Source organism: Dipodomys merriami, unplaced genomic scaffold, assembly GCF_024711535.1.
Source record: "Dipodomys merriami isolate MVZ:Mamm:240054 unplaced genomic scaffold, mDipMer1.0.p SCAF_5, whole genome shotgun sequence".
Taxonomy (NCBI): domain Eukaryota; kingdom Metazoa; phylum Chordata; class Mammalia; order Rodentia; family Heteromyidae; genus Dipodomys; species Dipodomys merriami.
The window spans coordinates 29,820,097-29,838,171 of record NW_027206068.1 but is presented as its reverse complement, the minus strand read 5'-3'; the positions used below and the strand labels follow the sequence as shown (position 1 = coordinate 29,838,171).

Here is an 18,075-nt window from a genome sequence, read left to right as displayed (position 1 = left end):
TATAGTAGAATTTTGTTCTCTTAAAAAAGATCTTATACACTTAACACATGCTGGGTGTGGTGGTAACACTTAAAATCACAGCACTCAGGAGGTGAAAACAAGAGGCTAAGGAGTTCAAAGCCAGTCTGGGCTATAAAGCAAGATATTCTCTCTCCAAGACACAGAACACAGATCATAATTTTGGCTACTAATACAGACTAATACATCATTTTGCAGTAGTTCTTCCATTAAGTTTAAGGCATACCACCAAAAATTAAATAAGACATCCTAAATTCTAATTAAGCTTTTGAAACTACACAAAATAAGCCAAATCTAAATAAAAATCAATTATAAATACCTTAGAATTTGTGATGCAGTATTGAATAAGTATAAGATTGAGAAGGGTAGTTAATACATGGAACTAAATATTCCAGGATTGGCCAAATATACTTAATTCAATTGAGAGAGCCAAACTGGTCAAGTCTCACTAACTCAAGTTATTTTTTTTTTTTTTAGTTCAGGTAAAAGTATTCATGCAGCTGGGCACTAGTGGCTCATGCCTATAATCCTAACTACTCAGGAGGCTGAAATCTGAGGATCAGAGTTCAAAGCCCGCAGCAAAGTCTATGAAAATCTCATCTCCAGTTAACGAGCAAAAAAGCTGTAAGACTTGTTTGTTCACACACACACACACACACACACACACAATTCATGCATTTACCTTACTATAAGCTCTCCAGTGAAAAGAAAGGACTGCACATAAGCATAAGACACACACAGACACACCATTCATGCATTTATTACCTTACTATAAGCTCTCCAGTGAAAAGAAAGGACTGCACATGGTACTACCATAGGAATAAGCAAACATTTTCTGGGTACAGGACATTATTTGTATGCTTCATGGAGTATACAAAAGCTGTTGGTGGGTAACATGTGGCCTGCGGACAGACAACATATGGCCTATAGGCAGGGTTCATTCTCAATCTAGGACAGAAAGCTAGCAAATTAAGTAAACTGATGTTAAGTAATAGTGAAAGGAAACCACAGGACACATTCATACACTAAGCACCTGAGTCATAAAAGCACCTTTTTGTTGAAAATATCAGAGACATTTTAGCTTTTCATCAAGAAACAACCACAAACTGCAAAAAGTTTCCTTTAATGCAGGTCGTGTTTGCAGAGCAAGTGCAAAGTATTTTTGGTGTCCTTATTACAGGAAATATGCAATGATTTAAATATGGAGAGAAAATACTGTAATTATGAAGAAACTGGGCTGGAATGTGCCTTAGTGGTAGAGTGCTTGCTTAGCATGGGTTCAATTCCTCAGTACCACATAAACAGAAAAAGCTGGAAGTGGCACTGTGGCTTAAGTGGTAGAGTGCTAGCCTTGAGCAAAAAGGGAAGCTCAGAGACAGGCCCCGAACCTGTGTTCAAGCACCAGGACTGGCAAAAACAAAAAATAATGAAGAGCCAGGCACAGGTGGCTCACACCTGTAATCCTAGCAACTCAGAAGGCTGAGATCTGAGGATCGCAGCTCAAAGCCAGCCCCAGCAGGAAAGTCCATGAGACTCTTATCTCCAATAAATAACTCAAAAACTGGAAGTGACACTGTGGCTCAAGCGGTAGAGTGCTCACCTTGAGCTGAAGAGTGCAGGGGCAGCGCACAAGCCCAGAGTTCAAGCCCCACGAGCGACAAAAAAAGAAAAAAAAAAAGAAACTAAAGTCCAGGTACATCCAATGAAATTACCCCAAAGTCTAGGATAAACAAGAGTTTAACTGCAAATACTATCTACAAAATAGGTCTCCTTGTAAAAGGGGAGGGTGAAAATAAAAAGTGCTGACAAAAAGAGTACTGACATATCAAATGCAAGAACAAAAGGTTAATAGTTTTTCTTAGGGAACACTTTATACTTTAAGTCAGTCTCTGCATTATACCATGAGAGTTCACTATGACTGCACCCACAAATTTGTAATTCATTTTTATCAAGAATAGGCAGAATGGGGGCTGGGAAGGTGGCTCAGTGGTAGAGCGCTTGCCTTGCATGCATGAGGCCCTGGGTTCAATTCCTCAGCACCACATAAGCAAAAAAAGAAAAAAGCCGTGTGGCACTTTGGCCCAAGTGGTAGAGCGCTAGCCTTGAGCTGAAGAGCTGAGGGACAGCGGCCAGGCCCAGAGTTCAGGCCCACGACCGGACCAAAAAAAAAAAAAAGAATAGGCAGAATGGGATGTGATTTTATTAACCCTGAGCAAAACAGTGAAATAGTATTTTTTGTAAGTGTCCACCTGCATCCACAATACCTTGTCTTGACCATGTCATGAAACGTTTTTATTGGTGGTACTAGCGTTTAAATTCAAGGCTTCATACTGTCAAGCAGGCAGTCTATCACTTACACCATGTCTCCAGCCGTTATTGTTTTCACTCATTTTTTTAATAGGGTCTCACACTTTTGCCTGGGCTGGTCTACTTTGAAGGCCTTCTATTTAGGCATCCTGTGTAGGTAAGATTACAGGCATACTCCATCATTCCCACCTTTTTGAAATGGAATTCATTTACTTTTGTTCAAGCTGGTCCTAAATTATGTTCCTCCTAATATCTACCTCCTGAAGTAGCTGGGATTACAGGTCTGTGCCTGGCCCTCATGAACCTTTTTCTTCCCATATGCCTATCTTCTGTTCAGAATTAGAGAGGAATCCGTGAAAGAGACAAAGAATGATCAAAGTGTGAATTGATTAGTGTCACCCAGTCCACATAGCTCTTCTATTTTACTTTGTAATTCGAGAAGCAGAAGCTAACATTTAATGTCTATAAGCCAAGCAGTGTGCTAAGGAACATTCAGCATGTTCTGTCATTTAATTTTCACCACCAACTAACACAGTAAGTACTACCTTCCCATTTACTGTTGAGAAATAGACTATGTGCATTGCTCAAGGATATACAAGTATATTGATTTTATTTAATGTTTCTAATATTAGTAGGGAGAACCACATAAAATGTATAAACAGAATGACTTTTATAATCAAACTCTTACATAAGACTTAGTGGTAGAGCACTAGCCTTGAGCAAAAAAGCTCAGGGACAGCACCTAAGCCCTGAATTCAAGCCCCATGACCAACAACAAAAAAGGCAAATCCTCAGATCTCAACCTCCTGAGTAACTAGGAATATTGGCCCAGGCAGCAGGGCCAATTATTTTAAAGATGAAAAACAAGTGATTTTACATAACAGTAAGGCTCAGTTAAAATTGAAGAAACAAATTTTGTGCAGAGCAGGAATCAAACTGGCCAAATAAATTTTACTTTTACACAAACTTCTTGTGATCATATTGTTTCTGAGTTTTGTTGTTTTTCTTTTGGCTGGCCCTGATGCTTGAACTCTTGGCCTAGATGCTGTCCCTGTGCTTTTGTGCTCAGGCTAGTGGTCTACCCACTTGAGCCACAGTTCCACTAACAGCTTTTCGAGGTTAACTGGAGATAAGTCTCATGGAGCTGGGAAGGTGGCTCAATGGTAGAGTGCTTGCCTTGCATGCATGAGGCCCTGGGTTCCATTCCTCAGCACCATATAAGCCGAAAAAGCCAGAAGTGGTGCGGTGGCTCAAGAGGTAGAGTACTAAGCCTTGAGCTGAAGAGCTGAGGGACAGCACCCAGGCCCAGGTTCAGGCCCCACCACCAACCAAAAGAAAAAGCCTTATGGACCTTTCTGCCCAGGCTGGCTTTGAATTATGATCTTCAGATCTTAGCCTTGAGTAACTAGGATTATGGACACGAACCACTACTGCCCAGCTGAGTTTGTTTCTTAATATTCTTTAAGTAGTGCAACATCAGTGAGCTTTATCGGGAAGCATAGTGTTTTAAAATCATAAATGCATAAATTTTAAGTTTCAAAATTATAAAACAATACAGCAGTCTCATTCTGCCAATGCAGTTGTTGGTAGGCAGATCACAGTAGCCCCTACCCCACAAAGAAAAAAAAACATACAAGAAGTACTGTTCACACCAACACTGGTGGTATATAAAGCCTGAGATCTGAGGGTGGCAGTTCAAAGCCAGCTCAGGCAGGAAAGACTATGGACTCTTATCCCCAGTAACTCAGAAAAAGCTGACACTGGAGCTATGGCTCAAGTGATAGAGGCTAGCCCTGAGCAAAATGAAGTTCAGGTACAGCACCTAGGCCCTGAGTTCAAGCTCCAGGACCGACCAAAAAAGTACATTTCACTTTTAATTTCAGGTTAACATTTTTTTCCCCCAGCTCATTCATAAATTCTGAGTCTGAAGTCTGGACTGGAAGTGAAGATAAATTGAAATAAGAGTGTTTTCTTCTCCATTCCTTGCCTGCTCCCCAAGAAGAGATAGTATATTTGTCTTGTAACTTACTCTCTTACAAGAAAAGACAAAACAAAACTTACAGCTCTCTGAATTTTCATCTTAACTACCTGAAGTGTCTTATAAGTACCAAATATACCAAACATAGCTCATGAAATAGACAATTAATTCTAAAACAAGTAATATTTTCCTTTTATATGATAATCAAGTGGGAGAAATTAATCTATTCTCTGAAGGTCTTAAATTCATGTCACTTTTCAACAGCCTAAAGCACATAGTTATATCTAAGGTTAACAGCAAGGTAATTGCCATGTCATTCCCATTACCCATACCTATCTAAAGACTTTAATAAGGTAACCCACAATATTTTCCTCTTCTGTTAGTGTAAGTCCATTATTTAGTATTAGTGGTTAAGAGGAAAGACCTTCTCAAATTGTAATCACTTTCACTATTTTACTGGCTTTTGAAAAAAAGAAAAGACCTTTTAAAGATTCTGAAATTAAGATGTCAAATTCAAGAAAATAATTAAGAAACAAAGGTAAAAAAGGATTGTGGTTAACAATCTTAGTATTTATTAAAAGGTGGAAGACAAGGAAAATACCTTTCAAACTACAAAAACAAATCTTGTACCTTTGCTAAATGCAAAATGAATTGTGAGATAATTACTTTACATAACAACAAAACTATCCAAGGAAAAAAACTGGAGACAGATTACCAAAACAATGCTAGTTCATTATTTACAAAATCTTACCTGCCATAAGTATTCTGGAGAAATTGTTTTACTCTCAGGAACACTAAATACTTTAAGGACTTAAACTGAGAAATCTTTCTTACCCTCAAGGACATACTCCATTTACAGAAACAAACATTTCCAACAAATTTGCACACACACACACACACACACACACACACACACACACACACACAGACACCACAAACACACACATATACACAAAGTGTTGTGCTAGATCAACCTAATCTTTATTTAAGGTCAACAGTCTTGAGGCAAAAAGATAGTGAATATATGGCTTTAGTAAATTTGCAACTAAATATCAAAAATGTTTAATTCTTTTTCTAGTAAAAGCTAACCTGAGTATGGAATATATTAAAAAGATATAAACAAAATTGGGAAAAACAAAAAAAGCACTATAGCAGACAGCACTGAGGCTTTTAAGTCAATGTCTGTATATCCATTTAATAATTTACCTAATTACTTTATAGAGCATATAACCACATTGAAATGATATCATACGTGCTTTATTGTTCTGGTCCAAGTTATTGGAAATAAAAGCGAAACGTATTCAGAACTGGAATGTACTAACTGGAAAACACTAATATAATGCAATATGAAAATACAAATTTTTTGTGTGTAACAAAGGTAGTCAACAAGTTCTCAGCATCTGAAGAGGACTTTGAAAGTAAAACCCGTAAAACAAGAAACATGGTATTATTCAAAGTGTTAACAAGGCTTTCTCTTGAAATTTTGAGCCTACCTGTGTACGTATACTTCAATTCCACAAAGAAGTATGCATTTTACAAAGCAGTTAAATGATCAAATTATGGGGCTGGGAAGGTGGCTCAGTGGTAGAGTGCATGCCTCGCATGCATGAGGCCCTGGGTTCGATTCCTCAGCACCACATAAGCAGAAAAATCCGGAAGTGGTGCTGTGGCTTGGTAGAGCACTAGCCTTGAGCTGAAGAGCTGAGGGACAGCGCCCAAGCCCAGAGTTCAGGCCCCACAACCGAAGAAAAAAAGTTCAAGTTGTGAGGAACTTAACAAACTATACCGGAAAGCAACAACTATTATTGTTTTAAACATGCCTTGCTTTAAGTTAAAAAGTTAAGGCTCACAAATTTGCAAGGATACCTTAAAAATATTTTCTTACAGTTGACCTCAATGTATCTATGAAAATGCTACTGGAAAACTGGAAACACACCTTGCTCATATATCACTTTCATAAAAAAAAAAAAAAAAAAAAAAAAAGTAATGATATCTTTTTCTGCTGTTGAATACTAGCTTGTTAGGAACTTGTGTCTCCTAAGAAGGTAGGTGCAAATCCTGAAATTTTAGTTTAAAACAGAAGATTAAATAGGTCAGAAAAAGGATGATGATATATAAAACATATCCTATTTACATTATCATGATTTATACCTTTCCTACCTGCATGAAACTTCCCCCGTTGCACACTGATTTCCTATAGGCTGTCAGATTTCCTATGTTATTTGCTTATCTCTGAGCCAGAAATGATACCATTGTTGCAGTTGAGTTTTATTTTTCTGCTGAAATTTTTTATAAAATGACTTCTAACTAAAAATATTTTGATTGGGAGCACAAATGAGGACAGGCCAGAAACCACTGAAATTAAATTAACAGCCTCCACAAAAGCAGTACACAAAACACCAACTGAGAGGCAACTAAATAATACAAGGACAAACAAATTAGATTTACAATGAGCAGAATTCCTTACATCCATGAATATACCAAAGACTGTTCGGCTTTTCATTACAGAAGTAGAAACAATCTGAAATCATGATGAAGCACATACTGAACAGATTTTACACATGTTTAGTTAGGCACTGATTATCCTGTTTCCTACCACAATTTACTTTCTAGAACTTCTTTAGAAAAGGAAGTTTACCAAGTGGTTTGCCTTGCTAGGGCAGGGAGGGGATCCTGAGAAAGAGACAGTAACAGTTTTTGTTATCTCTGAATATGGCAGTTGAGTCATTGCCCTTATTTTACAATTTTGTTATTGTCATATTTTCTCCTGAAAGAAAAATGATAAAAGAAGAGTTTTACTTGATCACATTAAACTTTCTGTAAAGACTTTTTTACTCACTACTACTAAGCACAATGCTTTTTAGAAAATTGTCTTAACTTTTTATTCCATACACAATAAAGAAAAGGTATATTAGAGCTAAATAATCTGGCCACATCACTTCATTGGTTAGAACAATTAGGTATCATTAGCATACCTGTTTCTCCTCAACTTTCTAAAACTATTTCTATTACCTAAGCTGCTTTCTTAATGTTGAATATAAATATTTTTAAATGTGTTCCAGGAAACAGGGCTAAGAAGTTTCACATAAGTTTCATCTTATTCAGTAACTTAAGAAATTGTGCAAAATATAATATACATATATACATTCTCATACATAAACACATATATTCTTTCATAAATGAATCTTGTTTTTTTAAAATACTTGCACAGTGTGGGAAATTTAAATATTTACTAGATTTGAATACATACATTTACACTCCATTACCATGCTCTCTCTTTATATACATATATATATACACACATACATATATATGTATATATACATACACATACATATATATACATATATATATATGTATATATATACATACACATACATATCTATCTATGTATATATACACCAGCAAAGAGAAGCATATCAAACATGATTTAGCTGAATTTTGTTTGTCTTTGCAGACCCAACAAAACACATATTATTATGAACCTTTATTAAGGGGCTCACATTTCAGTATAAATTACACTAAAAAGATTTTTAAAAAGCTATTTACACTACAGTGCTGACATATTTTAAATGAAAAACAACTGGTATAAATAAGCTCTATGGCAAACCTTTAAATTGTCAAAAAAGAATTCTGGCTCATATTACAAAATGTGTGTGTATGTGTGTGTGTGTGTGTGTAAATGTCATTTCTATTCTAAAACCTATAATTCCAACTCAAATGATTTTTTTAAAGACTCCTTTATGTTTAAACCTGCAATGTTACAGTGCATCTGGCCTTAAGTGCTTGATACTTCACAGTTAGGGACAGGCACTGAGGAATGTTACAAAGCTACATAAACTATATTTTGTAACAGACTTGAGAGCAAGTCCTGAGCTTGCTTTCAGATTTCATGAATCTTTATTACAGTATTTAAAAAATTAGTGCTATTATATACAAAATTTAGTACAAAATGTCATCTTTTCTATCTTGATTTGAGTGTATAGAGCTGTGTTGCCTTGTGTCAGCTAGACTTGTAAGACTTCTAGGGCACAATTCTTCCTTTAATTCTTTACTATTTTCAAATTTAGAATCCACGTTGATCTTAAATTCTGTAAATTGAACATGATCCAATTTTGCCTTAACATTCTTGCCATCCATATTATTCAATGCTCTAGTCTTTTCAGAAATAGTTACATTCACCGCTTCTTCCTTGATTCTCACAGATGCAACTGGTTCATGTTTAAGATGTTGTAAATCATATTTAGAATGAACTTTGTCTGAAAGAACAGAATCCAATGAGGTTTTGCTTACAGCACAAATCATGTTGTCAGTGTGAGTTCCAAGAACTGATGATGTGGGATCTGGTGATATGCCTGTTTCATGAGTAACTGCATTCTGAGACGTATCCTCCTCAGAATGGTATAATTTGAGTCGAACATGCCAAGCTAAACTGCATACAGCTGAAACAGTCTTGAACTGATGAACAACATTCCTTGGAATAAAATAAATATCATTATCATACAGCTGAATCCTGGCATAGCGAATGCCTTCCCTCCTCAGTTGATTAAGTTTTGCATCATCAACCCACTGGACACACTAAAAAAAAAAAAAAGTAATATAAGTCTTTTTCCATAATAAAACCTAAACTAATACTTATTAATTACAATAAATATAATAATGACTAATAATTATTTAAAATATACCTGAGACAGTGGAGGTTCATGTAAATCTAACTGCATTCGTTGAACTACTTCTAAGAAATCTTCAGCATGAAAACATATTACATCTTTGGTTATTCGGGGTTGATCAGGCCTAAAAAAATGAGATAATAAAAAGATGTGCCATTAATATTTAATTCTAAATAAATTCAAAGCAAGAAGTTTATATGTGAAAAGAGAATACTTTCCTGACACCAAAAGTATTTTTTATTTTTATGCATAAAAATAGATTTTTAACATTTTATTACTTATTAATGTGTATTAATTGGTTTTAATATGCTTAATAAGCTGGGCACCGGTGGCTTACGCCTGTACCTATAATCCAGCTACTCAAAAGAATGAGATCTTAAGATCACAGTTCAAAGCCAGTGGAGGCAGGAAAGTTCATGAGACTCTTACCTCTAATTAACTACCAGAAAATCAGAAGTGGCACTGTGGCTCAATGTGGCAGAGCTAGTCTTGAGCAAAAAACAGCTCAGGGAAAGTGCCCAGGCTCTAAGTTCAAGCCCCACAACTGACAAAAATAATAATAATAATGCTTAAAAAATGTAAGATGTTCATTAGAAAGTATTAGCTGTTCACTGGCATTTTCACTGTTTTTAAAAATAAAAGAAATCCCAAATTCTTCTAATTAGGAATATACAAATATATTTTTACAGATGATGCTCAAAAATCAATTTTGAAGTGAAATTCCAAGCAATGGAAATATGTGAAGGTCACATGAAGCAAATCATAATTAAATTTCTAATGACTAATGATAAGGTCTAGAAATTATGTTTCACAGAGAAAGAATAATCTGACTGAAGTGCAGTTTTCTCAACAAAGACAATGCAAACTGAAAGAGAATGGATTATCTTTAAAGTACTGAAAGAAAAAAAAACACTTCAGAATTCTATATCTAGCAAAATTATTCTCCAAAATGCAAAGTAAAAACATTTTTAGCCATGCATGGTAGTATACAATTGTATCCTCAGTACTCAGGAAGCTGATGCGGAAGGAACACAAATTTAAGGCCAGCTTGGATTACACAGTGTGTTCAATGGCAGCCTGAGCTACATAGTAATACCCAATATGAGAGGAAAAAATAAAATAGTTCAAGTGCACTGAAAAAAATATTTCACAAGACCAGTATAGCAAAGAATGTTAAAGGAATTCTTTAGGCTAAGGAAAATGGTATTTAGTTGAAAACTTAGATCTATGCAAAGGATTTTAAAGCACTCATCATGGTAAATATAAGATATTTTCTCATTTTTAAAAATTCCTTTAGAAAATAATTCCTTAAAGTATTTAACTATATGGTTTACAGAATATTTTTTAATTTTTTATTGTTATTATAAAGATGATATACAGGGGGGTTACAGTTACCTAAGTCAGGTAAAGTGTATATTTATTTTTGGACAATGTCACTCCTTCCCTCGCTCTCTGGTTTGTAGAATATTTAAAGTAACATATATAACAACATTTAGTTTACCAGAAATAGGGAAAAGGGGAAAGAAATGAAAATATACTATTAAGAATACTTACCCATAACATTAAAAAATATATTTGAAGGTAGACAGTGCTTAGTGCAATAAAACAAAAACAAAGGTATAGCAATTAAGCAAACAACATAGATACAATAGAATTCTAAAAATGTCAAGTAGGAAAAAAAGGACTGAAGAGCAGGAGATGAAAATGAGTAAAAAGACAATAGATCCAAATTAATTGTTATATTAAATATAAATGGTCTAATTACTCCAACTAAAGACTAATCATTTAAAAGAAAAAAGAAAGACCTAGCTTTATGGTATCTTCACATAACAATAATATAAGCTTACAAATAGGCTGAAAGTAAAAAAGAATAAATAAACATAAAAAACACAAACAAAAAAAATGAAATCATAAGAAAGCAGGAGATCCTATAGCATGTCTTCAAAGAGCATCTTCCGAGGCTCACTGGTTCAAGGTAGATACTAAAGGTTTTTTATTTTAGTTCTGTTTTCAAGAGATTTATATTTATATTGATCCTTACTTGCCATCAAACATTCAATAATTATATAATTCAGAGAAAAAGAAAGATAACCAAGGAGAAACAAATAGTTCAGAAGGGGTGACACTGTACTCATAACCTAACTTCTGGAATTGAAACCCTTTTAAAAACTTATTTAAGAGAAATATATATATATATATATATATATATATATATATATATATGTTATCTATCTATCTATGGGTACACATATATAACCCCATAGATAGATATTGATACGTAGATAGATACCCAGATAGATAGGCAGATAGATACAGATCAGCAACCAGATACTAAACCTACAAAGGGACCAGCAAAGAAGAACAGTAAAAAACTAAAGTCTAGTCAGATCCAAAACCCTAATTATTTCACAGCCTTGAGTTCAGTTCCTTTGTAATAATTATTACCAAAATTAGTAGAAAAAAGTAGTTAAGAAACTTTAGTAAGACAACATTTGTAAAGGAGCATATGGCAAGAATCAAGTAAACTTAGTTGTCTTTACTGCAATTTTCCTCCTGCTTGTCAATGATGATTAAAAAATTATTTCACACAATCCAAATAATTAAAAGTTGATTTTAACAACTTAAAATCTTCGTTTAACTAATCACTAAGAAAAACTTTATAAGCCAAGAAAGCCTTTCATTGAATAGCAGTAGTTATATATACCAGTCTCCACAGTGCACAGCCTTCAGCACACCAACAGCAGCTGTCGTCTGTCGTTCAAAACCTTGTCCTATATGATCTGCATGTGCTCTTGTCCTGTCTTCAAAGAGCATCTCCCGAGGCTCACTGGTTCGAGGTAGATACTGAAGGTTTTTTATTTCATTGGTAGTTCTGTTTTCAAGAGATTTAATTATTTATATTGATCCTTACTTGCCATCAAACATTCAATAATCATATTAATTCAGAGAAAAAGGAACTTTAAACCTATTTCAAATCAAATTTTAAGAATCAACAAAACCATGGAAGTGGAGCTGTAGGTCAAATGGTAGAGTGCTATAGTTAAGTTCAGACACAATTCTCAGCCCTGAATTCAAGCCCCAGTACTAGCATACACACACAAAAAATAGTAATAAATAAGAAAAACAAAACATATGCATACAAAGCCCTTTTTCCCACTATACACCTCACAAGAATGGCAGCTATACAGATAAATTTACTTGAATAAGAAACAAAATTATGGAGAAAAACGGAGGGGTGTAACAATGCTCAAAAAGAAATGTACTCATTACCTTACTCACGTAACTATAACCCTTCGGTGCAGTATCTTTGCAATAAAAAATTTTTTTTAATTAAAAAAAATTTTCAAATGATGTATTCCATCCCAGTTGCCCTACAGTAGGTCTTCTTTACAGTGATTTCACTTCCCTCTGATTCAGTTATTCGCAGTCAATTGTGGTTTTAGAATATTAAGTAGGAAATCCAAGAAATAAACAACTCACAAAGTTTAAATTGTTTGCCACTGAGTAGCAGTATGAAATCTTGTACCATTCAACTTTGTCTTGCCTAGGATTCAAATCATCCCCTTGTCCCGGGACTAGTACCTGTATATTAGACACTCAGTAAAGTTGCTGTCATCATTATCAAACTGTCTCAAGATCCTAGCACATAGATTCAGATAACTTTTATTTTACTTAACAATAACCCTAAATGACAATAGCATTATTGGCAATTCAGGTGTGACAAAGAAAAGTTGGCATACTATAACTCATCAAGCCATTTTAGATATTAAAATCAAAAGCTGTTATTTCTACCTGCCTCACCTCCATATCACAATGTTAGCTTAGTATAGATTTTGGTGAAAGCATACTATTTTGAGAGAGGTAGAATACATTTACATACCTTTCACTACAGTGTATTATTATTTATTGCTGTTAATCTCTTACTATGCCTAATTTATAAGGTAAACTTCATCATAGATATACATGTATAGGAATAAAACAAAACACATACAGGGTTCTACACTAAGGTGTCAGGCGTCCACATTGATGTCTTGAAACATATTCTTCACAAGGAACTGAGCTTACTGTATTCAGTGGGAATATACTCCCACTGAAATCCCTTGGCTAATGAAAGACATACTTCTTGAATAATTTTTTTCAATGCATTAGTTCAGCATTGGTAGAACATATATGATACACCATGTACCACTGTAGGCAATGAGCCTAATAAATGAGATATAATTGACAAATGTGAGGTTATACTCTAGGGAATGAGTGGCTGAATAAGGCCCATGAAACATTTGGTATATGATGGGCAGACACATAGGCTCCTCATATGCTTCTTCTCAGCTGCCCTCAGTTGTTTGCCTATATTGAAAATTTTGTGTAGCCTGTTAATGATAAAAATATCGAAATAGCCCCTGACAGAAAAAAGTTTCCCTTTACTTCTGAAAGTGAGAGAAGGATAAAAATTAAGTTAAGCAAGGAAACACACACACATACACACACAAACAGGCAGTAAACACTTCCATCAACATGGGCAGTTTATTGACGATAAAAACAAACTTTGTTTACACTGTATTATGACAGCATCTTCCAATGACCCTTCCTCCATTGTGCCCCTTCTTTAATCTATAAGCATACAGAATTTGCTAACTACTTAGTCTCACTCGTTGCAGTTTTACTATCTAGTGGATAAAACAGTGAAATCAACTCTGGCCATCATCTATCTTCCACCATAGTATTTTATTTATAGAAAGAAAAGAGAGGTTGTAAACAGATTCTGCAGTATCCACATATACTGTAAAATCTCTTTCATTTTACAGAATGTAGTTTTTGTGTGCTTCCATCATGGCTTTAGAATCAATAATTAACATTTGAAGGCAAAGCTATGTCATCATTTTGTGAGTTTAATAATTTTAATTGTAGCTAGGTGCTGGTGGCTCACACCTGTACTCCTAGATTCTCAGAAGGTTGAGATCTAAGGATGGTGGTTCAAAGCCAGCACAGGCTAGAAAGTCTGTGAGACTCTTTATCTCCAATTAACTATCAAAAGAGCCAGAAGTGGAGCTGTGGTTCAAGTGGTAGAGTGATAGCCTTGAGCACAAATGCTCAGCAACAGTCCCCAGAACCCACAACTGGTAAACCCCTCCAATTAAAAAAAAAAAAAAATCCCCCTAAATACTAGTTTTTCCTCCTAGGTATCACTAGTTTCTCATTTCCCACTCTTAACTGCTACTTACCACTCTGAAACACTGCATTAGTGCACGTGCACATATACATATACATACACACATATATACACACACACACACACACACACACACATGCTGCTATAACTTTTTTGCTCTTTTAATGTTCTGTGTAGATCTGAAAGTTGGCTAATATTGTTGCCTCTTTATAGAAACTAAAAGGCTGTCAGCCTACAAGATTGGTCTCATTAATACCAAATTCAAATGAATTAATACATATGCAGCACTTGGCACAATGCTTGAAAAAAAGGTAATAATCTCTGAGAAACACATTAATTTTATCATTTGCTATAAATTTCATTTGCTGTAAAATTTCATTCATCAATAATTTATTAAGCAGCTGACACTGTAGATGCTAGAGATACATTAGTAAGAGGTCTGACATAGTCCATGTTTGCTCTTTTTATTTTCTTTTCTGTGTATTTTTCCTTTTATTTCTTTAATAATTACTGTAACTAATCTGAAATTTTAGAAATCTAAAATAAAAGCTATTGTCTACACTAGTCTTACCTCCATGTCCACAATGTTAACTTACTGTTTATTTTTGCAACTTTTCTCTGTGCTCACATAAATATATATTTACATGTGGATGTTATCATAAAAATAGAATCATAAGCCAGGCTTAGTGGCAAACATCAAAAACATCCTCACACTGCAGAAGCTGAGACAGGAGAATTATGAGTTCAAAGCCAACCTGGGTTATGAGACAAGGCTCTATCTTAATCTTCCCCACTACTACCAAAAACAAAAAAAAGGGACTGGGAAGGTGGCTCAGTGGTAGAGTGCATGCCTTGCATGCCAGAGGCCCTGGGTTCGATTCCTCAGCACCACATAAGCAAAAAGAAAAACGCCGTAAGTGGTGCTGTGGCTCAAGTGGTAGAGCGCTAGCCTTGAGCTGAAGAGCTGAGGGACAGCGCTCAGGCCCAGAGTTCAGGCCCCATGACCGGACCCCAAAAAAAAACAAAAAAAAACTACATTATTTATTATTTTCCATTTTGCTTTTTCAAGGTGTCATTATTTTCCTTTCAGATCTAAAGACTATTTCAACATACTTTAGTAAGAATGTACAAAATGTGTATTCACCCATTCCCTTGTGGATGAACATTCAGACTAGATTGATTTTTTTCTTACTACACTGAGACAATTAATATCCTTACATATTAACTTTTAGTGCTTTTATTTCTTAGGATAGATTCCTAAAAGCAAGGACACTAAATTCAATATTAAACTGAAAAAGCTATTGCCAGAGTACTTTGACAAAATGAATATAGAAGCCTACCCTCTGTAACAATATATTAAAGATTTTATTCACATGTCTACTAGCCCATAATATTATTTTATTGATAATTTCTGTCAATATAATGGCATGCAACATCTAGACTTTTTTTTAGATAAACTGGCCTGCCTAGGTCCAATTTTATATTGCTATTTTATTTTGTATAAGTTTGGAATGAATTTTTTTTGCATACTAAACTTGAGTATCATATGTTATCATTATTTTAGGTTAGTGTAAGATAGATTTGAACTTATTGTTAATAACTATTGTCTCCCAAACAGCATTGCAATTATATTCCATTATCTTGATTAGGAAGATGAGTTCCAGGCTTAAAAACTTAATGCTGATTTTTTTTGTTTATCTTTTATATTTAACCTCTAATTTATTTCTAGCACAATAGGGATTCTTCCTTATTTTTTCTTTCAGATAAGACTGCCAATAATGCCAGCATTATCATTAAGTAAACCTTCCTTTCTCCACTGTCTCAGATATTAAGTTCTCAATATGCTACAATATATTTCAGAATTTATCCCACTCCAATGATTAATTTGATTTTGATAACGATTTTCAAATCTATTAACAAATAGTTCTTCCAGTTTCTTCCTACAAATTTTAAACACATTTATCTCATGTTAGGCAGTATGTGAGTCTAATTGAAATGAAAAAAAATATTTAAAGGCTCTCATTCTTATCCAATCTAGAACATAATATGGTTTTCTATTTGTTTTGATATTATTTTATACCTCCCATAAGAGGATTTAGTTCTCTTAATACAGGTCCTGACAATACATGTTAAATTTCTTCGAAATCTCTCTCTATGAATAACATTTTTCAATTTTTAATTATAACTCATCTGCTAAATTTGGCTGTTTTTAAAAAAGTTACTATCAATATGTATTTTTTAATGTACATTCCAGTCATGTTCTAAACATCCAACTTCCCAATTATTGCACATATACCCCAACATATCGCCATTCTAAGGAAAAAGAAAAAGAATTTAACAAACCTTTTCCTTTTGAAGGGTGACTTTGGCATATCAGCCACAGGGATCATTTGTTCTCCTGGACGTACCCACATGATGGGACCATCATCACTATCTTTGCGATTCTCTAACTGTAGACTAGAAAGTGTCCCCCATGGCAATGTACACTAGAGATAGATAATTATATAGAAATGAATTATTTTAAAAAATATATGAATATACAATAAAAGCTATTGCTTCCCTCACAAATACATATTCATAAACAGCTTAAACATTTGAAATGCATGCTATATAGAATATATTCCCACACATTCATACATTTCACTTCAAAATAATCTACTTCAAACTTACAACAATTTCCAGGATAGGGTAGTGACATTTCATTACCCCACTCTGCCACAGGTATGATGCATGCTATTCATCATGTTATTCTTTGTTCTACCAAATCTATGGATCATATGATTTTAACAAGTTAACAAGATAAGCAAGAGCATTCTATTACAGTGTATAGAAGCAAACAATAAACTTTTTAATTATTTAACTTTTTAATTAGTGAAAAATTGAATACTAACAATCAAAATTAAAATTTCTACATAGTAGTTCCTTGGGGAGCTTGTGGCCTAACCCAGAGACCAAATATTGTAAAAGAAGGGCAGAAGCCATACACTTAGCCAACATTGTCCATAGAATGGAAATTATTTTTTCATCATTTAAAAAAATTTATTGTTACATAAATTTATATAAACAATTATTGTTACAGTTACATGTCAGGTAAAAAATACATTTATTTTTGAACATTGTTACCCCTTCCATCGTTTTCTCCCAGTTTTTCCCTCCTGTTCCCACCCACAAGTTGTATAGTTTTTAACATACTGGCTAGTGAATATCACTGCTACATTTGTCCATCTTTATCCCTCCATTTCTGTGCAGAATTGGGGAGGAAACAAAAAGCCAGGCCCCATTGGCTCACACCTATAATCTTAGCTACCAGGACGCTGAGATCTGAGGAGCGCATTTCGAAGCCAGCATGACAGAAAAGTCCCCATGAGATTCTTATCTCCAATTAACCACCCAAAAAGCGGAAGTGATGCTATTGCTCAAGTGGTAGAAACACTAGCCTTGAGTACAAGAGGTTCAGGGATAGCATCCAGGCTCTGAGTTCAAGCTCCATACCGTCAAAACAAAACAAAACAAAACAAAAAAGCTTGACCTCTCCCTCTAATTTTAGCTTCTCAGGAGGGTAAGATCTGGAGTATTGAGTTCAAAGTCCCTGGATGGAAAAGCCTATGAGACGCAATCTCCAATTAACCATTAAAATAAATGCTAGGTTGGAGGCATAGCTCAAGTGAAGAAGTAGGCAAGAACAAACTCAGTAAACCTGAGCATATGCAAGATCCCTAAGTTTAAACTGTGGTACTATTTTTTAAAAATTATTTTAGCTGGGCACTGGTGGTACAAGCCTGTAATTATAGCTACTCAAGAAGTTGAGATCTGAGGATTGAGGTTCCAAGCCAGATTGGGCATGTCCATCAGAGTCTTACCTCCAATTAAGACCAAAATAACTGGAAGTAGAGTTATGGCTCAAGTGGCAGAATGCTAGCCTTAAGCACAAA

At 34.6% G+C, this 18,075-nt stretch overlaps 1 protein-coding gene across 2 annotated transcripts in view; it reads right to left on the bottom strand.

Moving 5' to 3' along the window:
* Window positions 1–6,555: 6,555 nt before the first annotated feature.
* Rsbn1l (round spermatid basic protein 1 like) overlaps window positions 6,556–18,075 on the bottom strand; it is a 49,750-nt gene continuing 38,230 nt past the window's right edge. The window contains exons 5-9 of one of the 2 annotated variants that reach the window (XM_069996340.1): window positions 16,487–16,629; window positions 11,678–11,845; window positions 8,989–9,097; window positions 8,597–8,881; window positions 6,556–7,070 (exon numbers count right to left, since the gene is read on the bottom strand). In XM_069996340.1, the coding sequence (XP_069852441.1) occupies window positions 7,059–7,070; window positions 8,597–8,881; window positions 8,989–9,097; window positions 11,678–11,845; window positions 16,487–16,629 (717 nt within the window). In that variant the 3' untranslated portion in view covers window positions 6,556–7,058. Of the gene's footprint in view, window positions 8,882–8,988; window positions 9,098–11,677; window positions 11,846–16,486; window positions 16,630–18,075 lie in introns of both variants that reach the window. The other variant, XM_069996338.1, reaches the window with a different exon arrangement.